Here is a 23428-nt window from a genome sequence, read left to right on the forward strand (position 1 = left end):
AGCACATCAACCAAATAGTCTGTACTGCTACAATAAGTATTTCTTTAATGTAGAATATGTGACCAGTAAAGAGACAATGGAGGACAGGAGAATGCAGAAGTCATGTTGGGGCATATGCAATCTGAAGTATGCCTTGTGATAATCAGGGGTAAACTTTCTTGTAGTTTAACAGAAAACCTCAGCAATATATGGAACTTGCAGAAAAAAAGAAATTAAAAATCTCATGAAGTGCAAGCAGTAGTTCATTTAGCGGCTTCAAGAACTGCTGTGCCTTCCACCACTTAATTAAGCTTTCTGAAAAGCTGAGGGTGCAGAGAAAGATGTTACGAAGACAATGCCCATACCCCTTAAAAAATGAGTGATCAAGAAGTGTACACCCCAATATTTTGAGTTTTGAACTGGTCTCTGTTAAAAGCAAATGTCTTGGGGCTCCTGGGTGGCTCAGTAGTTAAGCATCCCACTCTTTCTCTCTCTCTTTTTATTTTTTTAATGTTTATTTATTTTAAGAGAGAAAGAGAGCATGAGCACCTGTGAGTTGGGGAGGGACAGAGAGAGAGGGAGAGAGAGAATCCCAAAGAGGCTCTGAGCTGTCAGCATAGAGCCCAATGCAGGACTTCATCTCACGAACCATGAAATTATGACTGAACCAAAATCAAGAATCAGACGTTTAACCAAATGAGGCACCCAGTTGCCCCAAGCATCCAACTCTTGATTTCGGCTCAGGTCATGATCTCATGGTTTGTGGGATGGAGTTCTGCGTTGAGCTGTGCACTGACAGAGCAGAGCCTGCTTGGGATGCTCTCTCTCTCCCTCTCTCTCTCTGCCCCACTCTAGCTCACATGCACTCACGCTTGTACTCACTGTCTCAAAATAAATAATAAAATAAACATTAAAAAAAAAAAGCAAATGTCTTTCAGAACTTACATCCTGGAGAACAAAGAAGGAATCCCATATGGCTGCAAAGGGCTGACTCAGGCTGGGATACTGGCTACAAATGCCCCTGGATAGTTAATGGAGCTACTGTGTTTCATAGGATAGTTATTATTTTTGTTTATGTTCTAGTTACAAAGTTCCTAAAGCTTTGAGTGGTCTGCCCTAGCCATATTTTTCCCTTATGTCCCCTGTTTTTTACATGCAAAAACACGTTTTTCAGGAACGAATCTATGGCATTAAAGCTGAAGTTATCCGATTGCTATCTTGTTGGTCTGTTCACAGGTCAGTACGCAGTTGTATGAGGTGTGGCGGTCACGGCTGTCTATAGTTTGGTGTACTTGTTGGTTAATAACCTAGAAATGTGGTTCTTAAGGCTTTTTGGGATTTAATTTTAAATGCTTTCCAATATTATGCTGCTGCTAAAAATCAATTGCGAAGACTAAGCCAAAACACACCCAAAAATATTTATGCTATATAACATTCATTAACAAGAATCTAAATATACACACTAAAAACATAACTGTGTTAAAAAAAAAATTCAAGCAGGTGGGAGGTAACAAGTAAATCAAAAACTGTACTTGAGTAGTGATGACTTTAAGAATAAAACACCTTATTTTTTACATTAGCTTTTTCAATTAAGCAAGTGCATTTTTTGTTTGTTTTGCCTGGAATTCATCATCAGTTGGTAAAAGTTTGCAGAGAAACATTTTGTATCCACAAACTGACAGATTAACAAATATAGCTGAACACCCCAGCAACATGATTGTTTTTTAAGACAAGTGTTTTAATGTTAGGTGGCTAAGTATGAAAGCAGCAATCAAGTGTTGGTGGAATACTTATGAGTATTATCTGACTTAATTTTTGAACACTGACATAAAGATGAGCCATTTCTTTCAAATGACCCGTCTTTTTGGGGTCTTAAAGGACTGGGGAATCAGGATGGGATCCTGATGAAGGGACATCTGGTTGAGAACCATCGCTTTAGAACAAGGTGCTCTCCTGACAAGCGAAACTGTCGGGTTTTTCAGGACCACCAACCGAGGCAAACGCCCCTGCCTCTGCCCCATCTACTGAGGCACAAAGAAGCAAGGTTATAATAAGGTTCCTGGCCAAATGGTTTTGCTTTCTGGAACAAAAATTCCCGCAAACTACTCACACATCAAAGTTGCCAAGTATCCAATGGACATGAAAGCTTTATAGCAAACAAAATACATACATGTCACAAAGACATTTCTTTAAAAGAAAACACAATGGAGAGAAACAAGAGGAGAAGGAAGCCTCCTTTAGCAGATACCAGTTTATTCGACATAGTGCAGGATTCAGAGCATCTGATATTCCACAGCCAACAAGATGTCCTACTTCCGTATTATAAAATACTGGATACCCTGAATAGAGTTAATTCAAGGTTCTCTTTCCTCTTCTCCTCCATCTAGAATTAAACGTTTCTTCGTGTAGCATACATTTCACATTCACCGAAGGCTTTGGGGAGAGGGGGGGATATAGGGCTTATAACCGCCCCCCTGAACCAAAGGCACTTAATGTTAAAAGATAAAGCACAGTAGAGTCACCCCACAGACATTCCTGCATGTTCAGACTGCTGAACTTGAGTGCACCCCCAGGGGCCCACGTGGGATTCATCCTAACCATGTAAAAGACACTGATTTCCTTGAAAACACAAAGTGCAGTATGAATATAAAGACTCATCACCACCACCTTTTCCACCACCCCATCCTTTTCTCAAAATAATACATAAGAGAACTCTTATTTTACATGATTAGTATTACCCAAGGTTCACACATGGAAAAAAATAGCTAAAAAATAATCTGCCATAAACTCTTACTATGAAATCACAATAGAATCTAATATACGCATAGAATTTGTCGGAGAAGGCCTCAGAGATCATGCTGTGCATCCCCCCCACTGGATAGAGGAGGTCACTGAGGCTCCAGAAGGTCAAGTGTGGGACCCTGAGGTCTAGCCCTGGTGGCAGAGCCTGGGAAGAACCCATGCCTTCTGAAGTTTAGCCCAGGGTCTCCTTCACCCCCTTCCTCTTTGAGAGACTCTCCAAACTAAAGCACAGCGATGATCTCCAGAAGTGCGCCACACCATAAAGCACGCACGCTGACACAGGTCAGCAGTCTGGTCCCGCGAGGCAGCTCCTTTGGCCCCTGGGCAGGTATGTGACCCAGCTCGGAGTGGGGATTCTTCACTCGAGGTTGTTCAACGTTCTGAGGAAAGCCAAGGGCGGGGCAGACGCGACATCTGGGCGTAGGAAAGCTCTTCTTGGCTCTTAGCCCGTGGTGGGCTGACGGTCGGCCGCACAGCGGAAACCCAGGTTGGAAGCAGAGCTGTCGGGTGTGTTCTGGCTTCGAGCGGCACAGCGGTACCGATAGCAGTAGGACTGCGCAGAGACGAAGGGAAAGGGGAGAGTGCTTAGTTTCTCGCTTAAAGGCTCTAAACTGTCAAATGCATGTTGCACCCGAGCACCAGCTACTGGGAAGTCATGCCTACCTGGAGACAGGGCTTCCCCGCGCCCCACCCCAAACACCCCCTCAGACCTACTTAGCACGTATGTTTTAAAGAGGGCAGCACGTCCAGAGTTTGACCAGTAGTTACCTTATAAACAGACAGAGACACGGTGCAAGGATGCTAGTACCAGCATTGCTTAGAACAGTAAAAAAAAAAAAAAAAAAAGGAACAACCGATGACTACAGAGGTTATGCACATCCACAAGCTGGATTACTCAGCAGTCATTAAAAGTCATGTTTTTTATGTAATACTTAATGACACAGGAGATTCTCACGATACACACACAGTTAAATGAAAAAGTCAGAATGCAAAACTGTGTGTGTGGTATGATCTCAAGCTACACAATTATATACGTCAAGGAAACAAGACTGATGATTCAAAATGGACCACAATATATTTGCGCAGTGGAGTTTCAAATTTCCCACAGTAAGTGTACGTTACTTTTATAATTTGAAAAGTTATTTTCACATTTACAGTATATGACATTAAAGCAAAAAGTAAAGCTAAATGGCAATCAAGGAAATATTAATTATGAGTACCATTAACATATTAAATATTCAACAGACTGGCAAAAAATAATTTTATTTAGTTATTTTTAATTTACATCCAAGTTAGTTAGCATATACTGCAATAATAATTTCAGGAGTAGAATCCAGTGATTCATCCCCTCCGTATAACACCCAGTGCTCATCCCAACAAGTGTCTTCCTTAATGCCCCTTACCCATTTAGCCCATCCCCCCACCCACAACCCCTCCAGCAACCCTCAGTTTGTTCTCTGTATTTAAGAGTCTCTTAGTTTTGTCCCCCGCCCTGTTTATTATTTTTGCTTCCCTTCCCTTATGTTCATCTGTTTTGCATCTTAAATTCCTCATATGAGCAAAAGCATGTGATATTGGTCTTCCTCTGACTGGTTAATTTCACTTAGCATAATGCCCTCTAGTTCCATCCACATAGCTGCAAATGGCAAGATTTCATTCTTTTGATTCAGATTGGCAAAAATTAAAAAACAAGCCTAGGAACATAAAAAGTATGAAAGGCTGTGAAAAACATTTTTTGAAATACACTGCTTTTGGATTGGCTATAAATCTACTACTGTGTGTGGGGGATGTTTTGTATCTGTTTTCTTTTACAGGGACAGAGAACACATATACACATGTGCACAAACACACACACACACAGACACTGAGCACCTAGTACATGTCAGGCACGTTAGACACTTCAAGTGTTATTTAATTTAATCATAACAGCACAGAGGAATTAAATGAGTCATCCAAGATGACACAGGTGTTGAAGGAAGCAGAATTCGAACCCAGGTCTGACCATGGCGCATGTGCCTCTGAGGCAAGATTCTATACTCCTAGATGGAAAGACAGCACATCTCATGCTCCTCTCCCACCTCTAATGCATTCATCCTGCACGTACATGCATACTTGCACAAATAAGAAGGACTAACACTCATGGATGGGCACCTAGTAGGTATTCAGTGAATAACCACAGCTGACTTAAATACATCAAAAGTTTCCACATTCCAAAAACAACCATGCACAAAACTCTCATATTCTAGGACTGTACTTTGATCCAAAATAACAGAGAATGAAAATAAACTAGTTATCTTGTGTAGCATGAGCATTAATGCTGAGTCGGCCCAGTGAAACTAAAGCCTCCGCCAGGTGGTTACAGAAACTACTACACAAAGAAACTTTGGGACTCAGGAAGGAGAGATCATTTCGGGGGCAAGGGGGGGCGGGGGGATAGGTCTGCATAAAAGAGGTTTTTTTTTTTTTCTGAATTCTTACTCTCCTTTCTCAAACAAAAGGTGAGTGTTTCTAACCTGCATAAAAATGATCTCTTGAGGTGCCTGGTTGGCTCAGTTAGTTAAGCTGAGATCTTGATTTCAGCTCAGATCATGATCTCACAGTTGTTGAGATTGAGCCCCTCATCAGGCTCTTTGTTGAGCATGGAACCTACTTGGGATTCTCACTCTCTCCTTCTGCCCCTCCTCTCTCTCAAATCAAAAAAAACATTAAAAACATTTCTTAATTAAAAATTAAAAAAAATTATCTCCAAAGCTGCCACAGAAATTCTCCAGAGTACATCTATCATAAAAAGAAAGACACAGTGGTTTGTCTTCCATAGATAGTGAAACAGTAGCAACCAATTTTCTCATTTTCCCTGTGGTCAGTGAGGAATATAACATATTACCAATACTCAGGCAGAGAGAGGGAAGATGAATAAAAAAATATACCTGGAAGAGTGAAAAGCTGATGGCATCTACTATACTGCCTGTGCCTGGCGTGCAGCTCTAAAATGTCTAGTTTATCACACAGGGGGATGCAGCAGAAGCCTCATCCCACAGAGGCCCTACTCACCAGGCTGCTGTCAAGCAGTGCTTTGGTATTTCTAGAATCAAACTCCGGGGGACAATCCAGGACTCCGTGCTACCAACTATGTGTAGTGAATTTGACACTGGAGCAAGAATCGAATTCAGGGAGAGGCAGGCATCTAGACATGGACATTCTTGTTCCATAACTGCACCACACACGGCAGAAAACAAGCAAGCACTTCCTGATTGCCTGCTGTGCACAGCCTAGAGGAAGCCTGATACGCATGGTCCTGTCCTGCTGCAGATCACAGGCTGGTTGCGGAAACAATGGCTGTACATCAAACGGTTATAAAACAGGCTAGGGTTAAAAGAGTCTGAGGTTTTTTGTTTTTTGGGTTTTTTGTTTTTTTGTTTTTGTTTTTTTTTTTTTTTTTTTACTAATTCAGGTGAAGGAATTGTCCCTTGTAGAATGCCAAAGTCTTTAGTAAAGACTTCTAGAAGGCAAAACTGGGCCATGGCTGGATTGACATAATTACAGCAGTGGTCTTCTGACTTGAGTATACATTTAAGAATAGCCTGAAGACAATCAAAAAGAATGAAATCTTGCCATTTGCAACAATGTGGATGGAACTAGAATGTATTAGGCTAAGTGAAATAAGTCAGAGAAAGACAACTATATGATTTTGCTCATATGTGGAATTTAAGAAACAATAAAATAGGGGAAGGGAAGCAAAAATAAGAGAGAGGAAGACAAACCATAAGAGACTCTTAAATAGAGACAACAAATTGAGGGTTGCTGGAGGGGTGCTGGATGAGGGGATGGGCTAAATGGGCAATGAGAATTAAGGAGGGCCTTGTTGGAATGAGCATGGGGTGTTATATGTAAGTGATGACTCACTAAATTCTATTCCTGAAATCATTATTACACTATTATGTCAACTAACTTGGATTTAAATTAAAAAAAAAAAAAAAAAAAGAATAGCCTGAAGAGCTTAAGTACCTATTCCCAGGCCAGACACCTAAAGGTTCTGATTCAGTACATGTGGTGCAGAGTCCAAGAATTTGCATTTCTAACAAGCTTTTAGGTGCTGCTGATGCTATGGGGCCAATAGGCTGCAGTTTGAGCAGCACTGATTTATACAATTCAGAAAGGAAGAAAGAAGGTATATTAAGTAGAGAAGACAATGACATCAGAGGCATGAAAATGGAAAAATTCAGGCAACTTAAGGGGATAGCAAGGCCATAGCCTGATCATGTCAGAGCAGGGTTTATTTACTCATTAAATATTTGAGATTTCACAACATGCTAGATGCTATTCTGGGCACGAGGGATAAGATGGGGAACAAGACAGACAATGCAACTGTCTTCAAGAAGCTTACATTCAACAGGGATTAGTTAGACAATAAATGAATGGATAAATTCAAGATGGTTTCTGGTAGTGGTCAGCTTGGAAGAAAGTAAAATAGGGAGAGAGGAGTGGCACTGACTAGGTGGCTACTTTAGACAAGGTGTCCTGGGAAGGCCTCTCTGAGGTGGTGCCAGATGAGCTGAGTTGCCCAAAGGTTTGGAGAACAGTAATTCCAGGCAAAAGCAATCACTGTATAAAGACAATAAGTGATAAAAAGCAGGAAACATGGGTAAATAGGATGGAGTTACATTACAGGTGGTCTTCTCACCAGAAAGAATTTGGGCTTTATACAAATGGAAATCATGACAAACATTGCACTAATTTATGAAAAGAAAGAGCAAAATCCAAGACACATTAGCGATTTAACCTCAGCTAAAGCCTTTCTCAATCTGTCCCCCCATCGATGAAATGGGGCTATTAATGGGAAAATGTCAAAATGCTTCATCTTGGGGCGCCTGGGTGGCTCAGTCGGTTGAGTGTCTCTTCTCACAGGTTGTGCACTGCTAGTGCAGAGCCTGCTCTGGATTCTCTCTCCCTCTGTCTCTGCCCCTTCCCCACTTGTTCTCTCTCTATATATAAATATATAAATAAAATAAACATTAAAAGACATTTTTAAAAATCCTTTATCTTATCTTGACATAAAAAAGCAAAGCATCAGACACATGGAAGTTACTGTAACTGTTACTTTATAATGAACATAACACTCTTAATTATAGAAACTAACTTTGTCTTACCTGACATTTGGGGTTCATCTGCTTTCTCACTAAAACAAAAGCAATAGCCAGCTTCTCTACAGGTCTTAAAACCTTATGTTGGAAAGATAATACTGCCAGTATCCGAATATGGATTTACAGCTGACCCTTGAACAACATGGGTCTGAACTACACAGTTCCATTTAGGTACAGTTTTTCAATAAATACAGGACTACTGTAAATGTATTTCCTCTTCTCCTTATAATTTTCTTATTGTTTTCTTTTCTCTAACTTACTTTAAGAATACAGTATGTAAGGGGAGCCTGGGTGGCTCAGTCGGTTAAGTGTCTGACTTCGGCTCAGGTCATGATCTCCTGGTCCATGTGTTTGAGCCCCGCGTTTGGCTCTGTGCTGACAGCTCAGAGCCTGGAGCCTGCTTGAGATTCTGTGTCTCCCTCTCTCTCTGCCCCTCCCCCACTCATGCTCTGTCTCTCCCTCAAAAATAAATAAGCATTAAAAAAAGTTTTTAAAGAATACAGTATGTAATACATATAACACACAAAATGTGTGTTAATCAACTATGTGCTTGATAAGGCTTCTGGTCAACAGGAAGTTACTAGTAGTTAAGTTTGGGGAGAGTTAAAAGTTTTATGTGGCTTTTTGACTGCCTGGGGGGTTGGTGCCCCTAAGTGCTACATTGTTCAAGGGTCAACTGTGCATTTGCTACATAAATGCCAAAGGTATTTGCTATAAAAATGGGGAAAATGAGGAATATGTGTAGGAAGGCATGGGACTAAGGTCTTTGTTGGATGGCATATTTCTATATGCAACTTATCCCTCAAATTATATAAAAAACTATTTTAAAATAAGATGTTGTCCATACGCCACAAAATGCAGGCTGGAACAACTCTGACAAACCATGCCTGCCCGGAGCACTGTGTTCAGAAGGAACGTGAGGCTGTGACATAAGAGTGTAGAAAAAAGATCCATGATACGTAAGATTTTTACAACAGCCGTATCTGAAGACCCTGGCACATAATGAATAATTCCATTTGGTGGGGGAAAGAAATAGAAGTGTACCAAAAAGTGTGGGTAAAATACTATCAACAGTTTACTTCAGGAAGCAGGATGAGTGGTTTTTATTTTCATTTTTATGTTTATTATTTTCTAATTTTCATGTAACGAATGTTTGCTTCTGTAAAACAAAGAAGCTTAAAATCAGTGACAACAAAAAGAGCTAGTCTTTATGAGATCACAGCAGACCCTAAAATCTTCCATTAACCTAAATGGCTGTGAAGAACTGAGCCCTAAAAAGCAAGGCTCACTGTAAGTTAAAGTTTGGGAGATCAGGACCACCATAAGAGAGACCGTTCACATCACCATTCCATTTCAAATGAACTCATTCACTCAGCAAACATTTACTAATAAGTAGTTCATTTTAAATTCGAATAATGGGCAACTAATGGGACACATATTTAAAGCAGAAAATGGCCTGATTTTAATGTCCTCATTGCTTTTCCTTTTTTTCCAACTCTACTTTTAGCACCAAAAATGGTTATTAATGATGTTAGGTCTTTGAGTGGCTGAAATATGGGTCATTTTGCTAATTAAGAACACAGGTAGTGGCAAGGACCTGTATTAGCCCCTTTTCATTAAAATGGATAATTATTGTGTAAAACTGATCTCAATATCTACACTAAGAATGTGATCCTGGACTCAGAAACAATCCATTTAAGATAATGACTTACCAGCCTTGGGGCTCTGAAGTCAAGTGGGACAGCAATATGGTTTTTATGAGAAGACAACTTTCAGGAATAAAGGGAAGTTTTAAGGAAATTATAGCTCATTGTGAAAAAAAAGAAATCATTATATAAAATCACCTCAGCAGAATCCTGGTCTCTCAATTTCACATCCACTGCTCTTGCCATTGACAACTAAATCAACTGCTTTCTTAGTAATCTTGGTGTAAAATGGCAGGAGAGTGAGGATTTCCTCCATATTATGAGTTGGGATAAATACCCCACAGGGATTAGTCTAACAACATCCAAGAACAACAGCTAATATTTCTTGAGTACTTACTATATGAACTGTTCTAAAAAATTCACATGTATTAATTCACTTAGTCCTTCCACTAATCCTCTGAGGAAGGTATTATTCACATCTGCATTGTATACACAGGAAAAATTGAGGCACAGAGATGCTAATAGTGTGCCCAGGGTCACCCGGTTTTGTAAGTGGTGGATCCAAGCCTTTTCAATCCCATTTCAGAGTCTAGGCTCTTAACCCAATGCTGTGTTGACTCATAGTTTTTCATTCTGTGCTCTCTTCTCATTACTAAAGCTGTACTTCAGATGGACTTTCAAAAAGTTATGAATAATCATCAGAGCTTACTTTAATCATGCCAACTAGCTCTGGTCCATGATCAAAAGTAAGTCCTCTTCTAAGCAGGGTGATTTTTTTTCGAAATGAACTTCAACATTTTTTTTTTTTCTTTACAGCAATTTCCTTTCTTTTACTGATCTTCATCTATGCCGAAAGAATCATTTCAAGAATTCTGCCTCTCAAGTTAGTTCATTGGTTGGCTCCTTATTCAAAAGGAGAGGGGAAAAAACAATCTAATGATAACAAACATGATGGTTAATGATGATGGTATTAGTCATGCTTATATACTTGGTCCATTCTTTACTCATAAGAACCATACAGTAGGTGCAATTATGGTGTGCATTTTACAAACGTGAAAACTGAGGCTGAGAAAGGTTAACTAATTTTCCTAAGACAACACACTAGCAAGAAGTTACAGAACTCCAACTCAGATCTAATTTCAGAGTCTATAGCTCAATAATTTAATTGTAGCTGCCACTCTTAATCTAGTGGAAAGGATAAGTGCTCTGAAAGCAATTCACAGCCAACACTGTGTTGTTTCTCCTGACAGACTGATGTTAATTACCTCCATCATCTACAATTAACTTGACCAAGATCCTAGAGCTACTGTTTTTTGTTTGTTTTTTTTTTCTGAAAAATCCCATGGATCTAACCATGTTTTGTTACTCTGCTATTCCTCTTCTAGAATACTCTATCACTCTGAGCATAACTAAATTAAAATTTATCTTGCAAGTAGATTAAGAAAAGCTAAAGATATGTAATATAAGCTCTAAATGAAACCCTAAAATTTTAAGACAAAGAGTTTTAGCTAATAAACCAAAGGAGAGAGAATGGAGCGATAACAAATGCTTAACCAAGAGGTCAAAAACAGAGAGAAAAGAAACAGATGAGACAAAAAAGACTAAAAATATCAAAAGGGCAAATTTAAATTCAGCCATATCAATAATCACATTAAATATAAATGGACAAACAGCAGGGCAGAGATTTTGCCAATAAATTCAACAACTCAGATGAAATGAACAAATTCCTTAAAGACACAAATTCCCAGAGATTAATCAAGAGGAAATATAATCTGCATAACCTTGTAGCTATTAACTAAATTAATTTTATGGTTACAACTCTACTCCTAAATGGTTTCCCTGGGGTGGGGGAATTCTATCAAACATTTAAGGAAGAAATACTGCTAATTCTACATGAACTATTCCAGAAAATTGAAGATAAGGGAATATTTACCAATTCAATGTATAAATCCAACAGTACACTGATACCAAAACCCGACAAGAAAACAAGAGACCAATACCAATCATGAACATATATGCAAAAATGCTCAACATTTTAACAAACTGAATCCATATTTTTAAAAAGGATAATACATCATACCTAAATTAGCACACTCTAGGAAGGCAAAGATGGTTTAACATTTGAAAACTGAAAATCTATGAATGTATTTACCATATTAACAGAGTGAAAAAGAAAAACCATACAAACATCTCAACAGCTGCAGAAAAGGCATCCAGCAAAATTTATATCTATTTTTGATAAAAATTCTCAAGAAGCTAGGAATAGAAGGAAACTTCCTTGAACTTATACAGAACATCTCTGAAAACACTATAGCTGATATAACTAATTTTGAAAAGTTGATTTTTTATCCCCTTAAGATTAAAAATGAGGCAAAAAAGTCTGTTCTTACCAGTCATATTCAATACTATACTGAAGGTTCTAGCTAATGCAATACGGCAAGAAAAAAGTAATAAATATTTTAAAAGAAGTAAAATTGTCTATATTCACAGATGATATAACCAGCTATGCAGAAAAACCAACAGAATCTACAAAAACATTACTAGTACAAATGAGTTAACAAAGGTTGCAGAACACAAGATAAACCAATTATACCACGTAAATTTATTTATTAAAAACATGTATTAGGTTAAAAAATATTTTAAAATAATAAACTGAGAAGCTTATGAAAATACAGATTTAAAATAAGCAAATAATATTAAATGTTAAAGTAAACACATTCATATGCAATGGCAATGAAATACATTTAGTGTTCACACTTAAATGTTTTTTACAAGCTTCATTTTCTCTTACTTTCTTGAGGGAAAATCTTCTGGTCCTCAATTCTTACAGAGTAAATGGATTCTCAATTTTTAAAAGTGCCATATGTCAGAAACACAACTGGAGGTAATTAAGGTTTTGAGATACTATTCTTCAAAGAGAAATTCACCTGCTTTTCATGGAATTCCATTTCCCCAGTAAGAGGATTCAATATATTTGTAGTAACAGCTTGAATAAGAGAAAAAATCTGGGACTAAAGACTAATGTATGTGAACATTTAAAAGTACTGGATGACCTAGGGCAATGTTTTCATTTCAAGTTAAAATTGGAATTGTAAAGATAAATTTCTATGCATCTTGTTATAAATGTAGGTGTAAAGCATAAAATAAACTCAATTATAAACCTCGCTTAAATAACTGGATTAAAAATTTTAAGAAATACAGAAGACACACAATCTACAGAGATTCTCTTAAAAACATTTTTTTATGTTTATTTATTTTTGAGAGAAAGACAGAGTGTGAGTGGGGAGGAGCAGACAGAAAGGGAGACATAGAATCTGAAGCAGGCTCCAGGCTCTGAGCTGTCAGCACAGAACCCGAGGTGAGGCTTGAAACCACAAACTGCAAGATCATGACCTGAATCAAAATCAGATGCTCGACTGACTGAGCCACCCAGGCACCCCCAGAGATTCTCTATAGACTAGTGGTTTCCAAACTTTGCAGAATGTTTTAAACCCCTTGAGACCTTTAAAATCCTGAAGCCCAGGCCACACTCCAGAGAAATCAAAATGAAGTGAGTGGGGAAACAGGCAACAGTCTTTTTTATGGATCCCAGATGATTATAACATGCAATAAAGTTTGAGAACCACAGTTTTAAGGTAAAGTTTGATAGTACATCCATCGTTAAATTAGTAACTTAACGTGGAGCCCTGATAGGTTGTTTTAAGTCTCTAACTGCCTGGACTGACTGAATTACCATAGGAAACTTCTTGTAATAACCATCTGCAAAATGCCATCTTTGCATAGGGATAGAAAGAAGCTCAAGTGTTGGAGATACTAAAAATATATGATTTAAAGAAAAAAGGGAGAGGTGGTATTCAATTTCCAAACTCCTTAAAAAGGTTATTCATGAAACACCAACTCACGCTGACTACCCAAGAACAACCAGTTCTGACACTGAAATCATAGCCCAAAGAGCAATAAACACTCTCTGAGATTGATGCTTATTTCATAGAGCACACCCATTATACCTAGAACATTTGTGATGTTTCCATTCCAGTACAGCACAATCCACCCTCCATTTCTAACCCTACCTTAATCTCCACAGAGTATCCAGATATAATCTCAAATTAATTAAGGGTGTACTTCCAAATAAGCATGCTGGAAATAGTATATAGCCCACCCTGGTTCAGGGGACAATAAAGGTCTCTCAAAGGGATCAAGTTTCAACAGATGGAATTTGGTTAACAAAAGATTCACAACCTCTGCTGTTTTTCCCCATGCCTGTGTCCAAATTTGAGATGACTATTTTTTTTTTTTTTTTTTTTTTGGTTTTGATGAAGATAGGTATATATTCACAGAAGTGATGGGACATTTTAGGGCTAATGACAGTGGTTCCATTAATGAGCTGTGAGTACACCAAAACAGAATGTAATGACTTGACTCACCTTATGGCACATGTAGGATCCACCTTTCTTCACCCGGTCTTTCCCAGAAGGGGGGCCTTTCTGTGGATTAAGAGAACTCGTTAGCCCAGAGAACACAGATGCTCCTCACAGACTGGCCGAGAGTTCATTTTAGTCCAACCAGCTCTTCCACGGCTGCCTTAACTTTCTACATGCTTTTCCACCTGTGGGCAGAAAACCCGTGAACCCATGCACCCTGAACCCATGCACCTTCCCAAATGCCCACCTCTCCAAATCCTACCCACCCTTTAAGGTCCCGCTCAGGTTCCCACTTTGATAAAATCTTTATGACTATAGTAAGCAATCTCACCTCTAAACCCCTGTAATAGCATTTCTCACCTAGATGACTAACAAGCTGCTTGGCAGTATCTTTTATATCACCTTCTCAAGTTAATATGCAAATTTATCCTGCATAACAACTGACTTGTTCAACTAGACTGGCTAGTCTCTTTGAATTATGTTTTTATAATCCTACTGTGTAACAGCTAGTAAACCCTTTGCTGACTGAAGAAATTTGCCTTTTATCTTTTAAAAAAAATTTAGGTCAGGTTAATTGAGGTATAATTTACGTACAGTAAACTTTAACCTTTTTAAGCCTTTTTAAATGCACATGCCTGATGAATTTTGACAAATGTATAGGCAAGTAACCACCACCACAATCAAGATATAGAACACAGTTTATCTTTTCCAAAAAGATTTATATAGTGCTTACTATGAGCCAAGCATGGATGCAAATATTAACCCATGCAATCTCCGTAACAACTTTTTTTTAAGATTTTAGTTTTAAGTAATCTCTGTACTCAACATGGGGCTCAAACTCACAACCCCAAGATCAAGAGTCACATGCTCCACCAACTGAGCCAGCCAGGTACCCCTCTCTATAACAACATCTTTTTTTTTTTTTTTTTTTAATGTTTGTTTATTTTTGAGGGAGACAAAATGTGAGTGAGGAGGGGCAGAAAGAGAGGGAGACACGGAATCTGAAGCAGGCTCCAGGCTCTGAAGTGTCAGCACAGAGCCCGGACACAGGGCTTGAACTCATGAACCGTGAGATCATGACCTGAGCCAAAGCCAGACACTTAACTGACTGAGTCACCCAGGCACCCCTCCATAACAACTTCTGATGTAAGTTAAGCAAGTGGCAGAACAAGGATTCACACCCAGGCAGCTGGTTTGAGTCCATTACACTCCCTGTTTAGAGACCAGAAATGGAGGAAATTGGACAATCCCTAAGAGGAGGCAAGAACACACAGTGACTACCACTGTAATGAAAATTGAAGCCAGAAACAGCCAGCCAAGAGGTAAGACTATTTTTTCTAAGGAGAGCTTTGGATAGAAGTGCACTGGAAATGAACATCCTTAAACTTTAGCTGCCAGGATAAAAGGGCCTCAACATCAGATTAGCCATGCAAAGAACATCTGAGAAGTACCAATAACCTCCTACAAACCAGAACCACATACGGGAAGTTTGGGGGCTAAAAGGATCTTTTTGCTTTTCCCCTATTATGCAAAAAAAATCAACTAATCACACAGCTGCCTACTTTTTGTCTACTGAACACAAGAGACGGTTGAATAATGCTGCCTATCTTAGTTTTCCTTTTTCTTGACAACTACTTGTCTAGTGTCAAGGGCTCAGACAAAAGTGGCAGAAGTTAAAAGAATCATGTTTTCTCCAAGCATGGTTAACACACTGACTTGCAAATTTTTTTTTTGAAGTTAACAATTTTTTTTAATTTTTTCAATATATGAAATTTATTGTCAAATTGGTTTCCATACAACACCCAGTGCTCATCCCAAAAGGTGCCCTCCTCAATACCCATCACCCACCCTCCCCTTCCTCCCACCCCCCATCAACCCTCAGTTTGTTCTCAATTTTTAAGAGTCTCTTATGCTTTGGCTCTCTTCCACTCTAACCTCTTTTTTTTTTTCCTTCCCCTCCCCCATGGGTTTCTGTTAAGTTTCTCAGGATCCACATAAGAGTGAAACCATATGGTATCTGTCTTTCTCTGTATGGCTTATTTCACTTAGCATCACACTCTCCAGTTCCATCCACGTTCCTACAAAGGGCCATATTTCATTCTTTCTCATTGGCACGTAGTACTCCATTGTGTATATAAACCACAATTTCTTTATCCATTCATCAGTTGATGGACATTTAGGCTCTTTCCATAATTTGGCTATTGTTGAGAGTGCTGCTATAAACATTGGGGTACAAGTGCCCCTATGCATCAGTACTCCTGTATCTCTTGGGTAAATTCCTAGCAGTGCTATTGCTGGGTCATAGGGTAGATCTATTTTTAATTTTTTGAGGAACCTCCACACTGTTTTCCAGAGTGGCTGTACCAGTTTGCATTCCCACCAACAGTGCAAGAGGGTTCCTGTTTCTCCACATCCTCTCCAGCATCTATAGTCTCCTGATTTGTTCATTTTGGCCACTCTGACTGGCGTGAGGTGATATCTGAGTGTGGTTTTGATTTGTATTTCCCTGATGAGAAGCAACGTTGAGCATCTTTTCATGTGCCTGTTGGCCATCTGGATGTCTTCTTTAGAGAAGTGTCTATTCATGTTTTCTGCCCATTTCTTCACTGGATTATTTGTTTTTTGGGTGTGGAGTTTGGTGAGCTCTTTATAGATTTTGGATACTAACCCTTTGTCCAATATGTCATTTGCAAATATCTTCTCCCATTCCGTTGGTTGTCTTTTAGTTTTGTTGGTTGTTTCCTTTGCTGTGCAGAAGCTTTTTATCTTCATAAGGTCCCAGTAATTCACTTTTGCTTTTAATTCCCTTGCCTTTGGGGATGTGTCGAGTAAGAGATTGCTACGGCTGAGGTCAGAGAGCTCTTTTCCTGCTTTCTCCTCTAGGGTTTTGATGGTTTCCTGTCTCACATTCAGGTCCTTTATCCATTTTGAGTTTATTTTTGTGAATGGTGTGAGAAAGTGGTCTAGTTTCAACCTTCTGCATGTTGCTGTCCAGTTCCCCCAGCACCATTTGTTAGACTGTCTTTTTTCCATTGGATGTTCTTTCCTGCTTTGTCAAAGATTAGTTGGCTATATATTTGTGGATCTAGTTCTGGGGTTTCTATTCTATTCCATTGGTCTATGTGTCTGTTTTTGTGCCAATACCATGCTGTCTTGATGATGACAGCTTTGTAGTAGAGGCTAAAGTCTGGGATTGTGATGCCTCCTGCGTTAGTCTTCTTCTTCAAAATTAATTTGGCTATTCGGGGCCTTTTGTGGTTCCATATGAATTTTAGGATTCCTTATTCTAGTTTCGAGAAGAATGCTGGTGCAATTTTGATTGGGATTGCATTGAATGTGTAGATAGCTTTGGGTTGACTTACAAATTTTAACTATGTGGTCATAAGTTCATGTTTTCTAAGCATTTCCAGGTACTTAGAAATGGTCACAGACTAAGCCACTGTCTATTCTTCATTCCACTGCAGGGTCGCAGTATTTCCATGGCCTTAAATGCTTAATGTTACACTAACAAACTTTTAGGACTTGATCTCACCAACTGTGAAATCATGACCTAAGCCAAAATCCAGAGTCAGTTGCTTTACCGACTGAACCACCCAGGTGCCCCCAAAACTGCAAGTTCTAAATGTCTGCCTCAATAATCCCAAAAGGCCAAGGTGCAGCTAAAGTTCTCAGGAAAAGAGATAAAGAAGCAATCTCTGAGTGTTAGTGCAGGGGAATCTATCTTCATTCAAAACATGTAGGAAGGCATGAAGGCCATCAATAATGAAAAATCCACACAAGATACCACAGAACCCTCATCAGTACGACTGGCTTATTGAATGAGAAACAAGCCTGCAGGAAGGAAGGTGGCCAATGTGCTCAAGGCCTGCCAAGATGTATTTCATAAGAGAACTAACAACGACATTTTGTGTAGTCAGGAGAGACACTTCCCTGTCCCTCCTTTTTATACCCAACACAATGACAAGGGAAAAAACAGAAAGGACAGAGTTGGACAAATTTTCATCAGTCAGCAAAGAGTCAAAAAGCACTACTATTAAACATGCTGTTTGATAAAGCCCACAGTGTGGACTACTGAACAGCTATTAAAAAGAATGAGGCATGAGGCATTTCTGTAAGACTCTATTGCACTATCACTTTTGCTTAGAACATAACACGGAATCAAGCATTTATTCTGATTTTCTTATACATGGTGTCCCAGTGGGGAGTTGGTTACCCGGAGCGAGCATCTGACCCTGGAGCACAGGAGGATGCCACGTGGGCCACTCCTCGCTGGTAACACATTCATCTACGTCTTCATTCTCATTCAGTTCAGTGCACTGTTTGATTTACCTCGAGGCTTGCCCTATGACCCATGGATTATTTAGAAGTGTGTTGTTTAGTTTCTAAGTGTTTGGAGATTTTCCTATTTTATTTGTTATGGATTTCCAGTGTGACTCCACTGTTGCTGGAGACTATACTTTATACAATTAAAACTTTTTAAATGTACTGAGGTTTATATGATGGTGTGGGATGTGGTCTCCATTGGTATATTTTCCATGACTACTTGAATGGACATTCTGCTGTTGTAGGGTAATTGTTCTAGAAATCTTGGTTAGATCCTATCCACTGATTGTATCACTGTTATTTTATGTCCTTGCTGATTTTCTATGTAATTATACTATTGATTGTTGAGAAAGGGGCATGAAAGTTTCCAGCTACAATTGTGGATTGGTCTATTTCTTCTTTGAATGTTCTGTTAAATTAGTTTTTGCTTCATATGTCTCAGCTGTATTCAATGGTATATACACATTTAGTATTACTATTTCCTGGGACACCTGGGTGGCTCAGTCAGTTAAGCATCTGACTTTGGCTCAGGTCATGGACCATGAGTTAGAGCCCCATATCAGGCTCTGTGCTGACAGCTCAGAGCCTAGAGCCTGCTTCAGATTCTGTGTCTCCCTCTCTCTCTGCCCCTCCCCTGCTTGCACTCTGTCTCTCTCTGTCTCTCTCAAAAATAAACATTAAAAAAAAATTCTTAAGTATTTCTATTTCCTCTTGTTGGATTAACCATTTTATCACTATAGAATACCCTTCCTTGACTCTGGAAACTTGCTTTGCTTTAAAGTCTACTTTATAGGAGTGTGTGGGTGGCTCAGTCATTTAAGCTTCCAACTTCAGCTCAGGTCATGATCTCATGGTTCATGGGTTCAAGCCCCATGTCCTATGCTGACAGCTCAGAGCCTGGAGCCTGCTTCAAATTGCCTCCTTCTTTCTCTGCCCCTCCCCTGCTCACACTATGTCTGTCTCTCTCAAAAGTAAACATGAAAAATTTTTTGAAGTCTACTTTATGTATTAATATAGCCATTCCTGCTTTCTTTTGATTAATGTTTGTATCTCTTGTCCCAACATTTTATTTTTTTTTAAGGTTTATTTGTTTTTGAGAGACAGACAGAGTGCTAACAGAGGAGGGGCATAGAGAGAGGGACACACAGAATCCGAAGCAAGCTCCAGGCTCTGAGCTGTCAGCACGGAGTCCAACGCAGGGCTCAAACTCACGAACCATGAGATTATGACCTGAGCCGAAGTTGGACGCTTAACTAACTGAGCCACCCAGGTGTCCCCCAACATTTTGTTTTCAATCCACTTATATCGTTATATTTTAAATGAGTTTCTTGTAGACAGTATATAATTAGGTTATATTTTTTAGTCCCCACTGCCAATCTGTCTCTTAACTGATATATTTAGAGCATGTACTTTTAATGAAATTATTGATATGTTAGAACTTAAATCTACCATTTTGTTGTTTTTCTGTCAGTTCTCTATGATTTTGTTTCTGTTTGCTTTTTCCTGTCTTCCTATATATTACCTAAACATTTTTGTTAAGAAATCCATTTTTACTTACCTATAGAGTTTTGAGTGTACATTTATATATGTGTGTGTGTGTGTGTGTGTGTATACATGTATATTATCACAGTTTTATATATAGATCACAGTTTTATATGTAAATCACAGTTTATATCTTATCATTTATATCTACATTACAGATATATATGTGACATGTAAACATATATATAAAACTGTGATGATATAAAACATCAGAGTCTACTGGTGTTATTTTACCAGTTCCAGTGAAACATAGAAAACGTATCTCCTTTTATATCCCTTTAGCCTCCCCTGTTTATAATGTAATTGTATGGGGGCACCTGGGTGGCTCAGTTGGTTAAGCATCTGACTTTGGCTCAGGTCAAGATCTCAAGGTTAGTGAGCATGAGCCACAAGTCAGGCTCTATGCTGACAGCTCCGAGTTTGAAGCCTGCTTTGGATTCTGTTTCTCCCTCTCTCTCTGCCCTTCCCCACTCTCTCTCTCTCTCTCTCGAAAATAAACATTAAAAAAATAATGTATGAAAGACTTCTTCTAAATACATTTAGAAACACATCAGACTATGCTATAATTTCTGCTTCAACCATCAAACAAAATTTTTAAAACATGAGAGAAAACGCTTTAAAACTATCATGCCATTTCCTCGGGCCTTTATTAGGATCTCTGATGAGAAGTCCACTGTCATTTGATTTGACTTTTTCCCTATAGGTAAGGTATTCTTTCCTCTGCCTTCTTTCAATATTTTTGTCTTTTATTTTCAGCAGTTTAATTATGATGTCTTGGTATGGATTTCTTTGGGACAGTCCTGTTTAGGGTTCACTTAACTTCTTGAACCTACAGGTTTAAGTCTTTCCTCAGTCTGGGAGGTATGCATCCAGTAACTACTTTGAGTGCTCCCTCAGCCCCACCCTCTTCCTTCTCTCCTCCAGGACTGCCATGACACAAATGTTAGATCTTTTGTTAAAGTTACATAGGTCCCTGAGGCTCATTCGTTTGCTTATTTTCTCTTTTTTCTTCTGTTGTTCAGAATGGGTACTTTCTTTTATTCTAGTCTCCAGTTCACTGATTTTGTTGTTGTTGTTCTTGCTGTTGCTATTCTGTCCCTCCTATTCTACTTTTGAGCCCATTCATAAAGCTTTTATTTTGGTTATTCTATTTTTCAGCTCTAAATTTTTCATTTGGTTCTCATTTATATCTTCTATTTCTTTCCCGAAGCTTTCCATTTTTCTTTCATTTGTTTCAAGCACGTTCTTAATTGCTCACTGAAGAATCTTTATCATGGCTGCTTTAAAATCTTTGGTGGAAAATTCTAAAACCTCTGCCATCTTAGTGTTAGCATCTATTGTTTCTTTCGTTTGGTTCTGGGTATGATTAAATGATTATTCAGTTGAAACCTGAATACATTTTTATTATGTTGCAAGCCTCTGAATCTTATTTAACTGTGCTGTTTCACCTGGCTTTCTATGACCCACACTGGCAGGGGAAGGGAGGGAGGGAGCCATCTCATTATTGCCAGGTGAAAGTAGAAATCCAGGTTCCCCACATGGCTTCCACTGACACCTCAGGAGAGACTCTCGTTATTTACTGGTACATGGAGGGGAGAGCTCTGGTTCCCCACAAAGCTCCACTTACACCACAGTGAGGGTGGCGGTATTACTGCTTAGCAATGATGAAAGGCCTTGTCCTTACTTTACCTTCTCTGATGCCACCCTGGTGGGGGTATTAAGGCACCTCAACACAGACTCATGAGGGTGCAAGTCTAGGCTCTCCACATGGACTTTGCAGGCTTGGATGAGAACACGATTTTTTATGCAGTGTTTGGATGGAATAAAGTGGTTACTGCCTAAAAGTTTTCTGTATGGTTAGACTACCCCTTTCCTATTTTCTCTTTTAACTAGATAGAGCAGGCTTTCCTTGGGACTTTATATCTGCTGGCATTTGTAGGTTGCTGGTTTCCTCAGCTCCAATTCTGAGACATATGGATCAAAAGAAAATGCATGTAACTCACTACCATTTCATTTCTAAGGTCCACAGGTACTCTTCCTTTTTTTCACCTATCTTATTTATTTATTTATTTATTCATTCAGAGAGAGAGAGAGAGAGAGAGAGAGAGAACACGAGTGGGGTAAGGGCAGTGAGGGAGGGAGAGAGAATTCCAAGCAGGCTCCACACTGTCAGCTTAGAGCCTGATGCAGGACTCAAACACATAAACTGCGAGATTGTGACCCCAGCTGAGATCAAGAGTTGGACACCCAACCGACTGACCCACCCAGGCACCCTTCTTTTCACCTTTCTTACATTTATTTTATTTGTAGTATCCAGAGTTTTAATTACATTTAGTGGGAGGAACAGGGAAATGTATGTCTCCTCCACTTTGCCAGAACCAGAAGAAAAACCTCCTTCATCTTCATTTTTAAAGGATAGTTTTGTTGGACACAGAATTCTTAGTTGATGGTTTTTTTCAGCACTTGGGATCTATCACTACACCATCTTCGGGCTTCCATTGTTTCTGATGAGAAATCAGCCATTAGTCACATTATTCTTGCCCTATATGTGTTAAGGGGCTTCCTCTTTCTACTTTCAAAATATTATCTTTGTTTTTCAATAGTGTAACTATGATTTGTCTAGGTGTATTCTTCTTTGTGTTCATCCAAATTGAAGTTATTTCAACTTTTTGGATTTTTCAGATAATTTTCTTTTTTTTTTTTTTTTTTTAATTTTTTTTTTCAAGGTTTTTTATTTATTTTTGGGACAGAGAGAGACAGAGCATGAAGGGGGGAGGGGCAGAGAGAGAGGGAGACACAGAATCGGAAACAGGCTCCAGGCTCCGAGCCATCAGCCCAGAGCCTGACGCGGGGCTCGAACTCACGGACCGCGAGATCGTGACCTGGCTGAAGTCGGACGCTTAACCGACTGCGCCACCCAGGCGCCCCTCAGATAATTTTCATCAAATTTGGTATTTAAACAATTTCTTCAGAAATATTTTGTCCCTTTTTCTCCCTCCTCTCCATCTGGGACTCCTATTATACATGTGTTACATAATTATGTTGGAGCACCTGATATTGTCACACAGTGCTCTACTGATCTGTGTCCAATTTTTCTCCCCCCTCTATTCTTTGGCTTGGGAAATTTCTCTTGATTTACCTTCAAGTTCACTGATTCCTTCTTCTATTTCTAATCTACTGAGTTAATCTAGGGAAATTTTATTTCAGTTATTGTATTTTTCAATTCCATAAATTTCACTTTTTTTAAATCATTTGCATTTGTCTATTGTGATTCTCTGTTGACTCACATCATATTTCCTACTGTATCTTTGAATACATTTTCCTTTAGTTCTTTAAATATAGTAGCTGCTTTGAAGTCTTTGTTAAATCCAAATGTGGGCCTAGTCAGTTTCTATCTAACTAATCTTTTTCCTTAGTATGGGTTAAACTTTGTTAATTTGCATGTTAATTATTTTTTAGGTGAAAAGTAAACATTTATTTAGATTATCTGCTCATGTGCACACACATACACACACACACACACACACACACACACACACACTAGTTGCTATCATGACTGGCAAGATAACATTCT

At 38.9% G+C, this 23428-nt stretch overlaps 1 protein-coding gene across 2 annotated transcripts in view; it reads right to left on the bottom strand.

The window, feature by feature from the left end:
* Positions 1-2215: 2215 nt before the first annotated feature.
* SUMF1 (sulfatase modifying factor 1) overlaps positions 2216-23428 on the bottom strand; it is a 97432-nt gene continuing 76219 nt past the window's right edge. For both annotated transcript variants that reach the window (XM_019428758.2, XM_019428757.2), the window contains 2 exons: positions 13993-14052; positions 2216-3334 (listed from right to left, as the gene is read on the bottom strand). In XM_019428758.2, the coding sequence (XP_019284303.2) occupies positions 3224-3334; positions 13993-14052 (171 nt within the window). In that variant the 3' untranslated portion in view covers positions 2216-3223. The remainder of the gene's footprint in view (positions 3335-13992; positions 14053-23428) is intronic.

Source organism: Panthera pardus, unplaced genomic scaffold (assembly GCF_024362965.1).
Source record: "Panthera pardus isolate Hobbes unplaced genomic scaffold, ASM2436296v1 HiC_scaffold_8, whole genome shotgun sequence".
Lineage (NCBI taxonomy): Eukaryota > Metazoa > Chordata > Mammalia > Carnivora > Felidae > Panthera > Panthera pardus.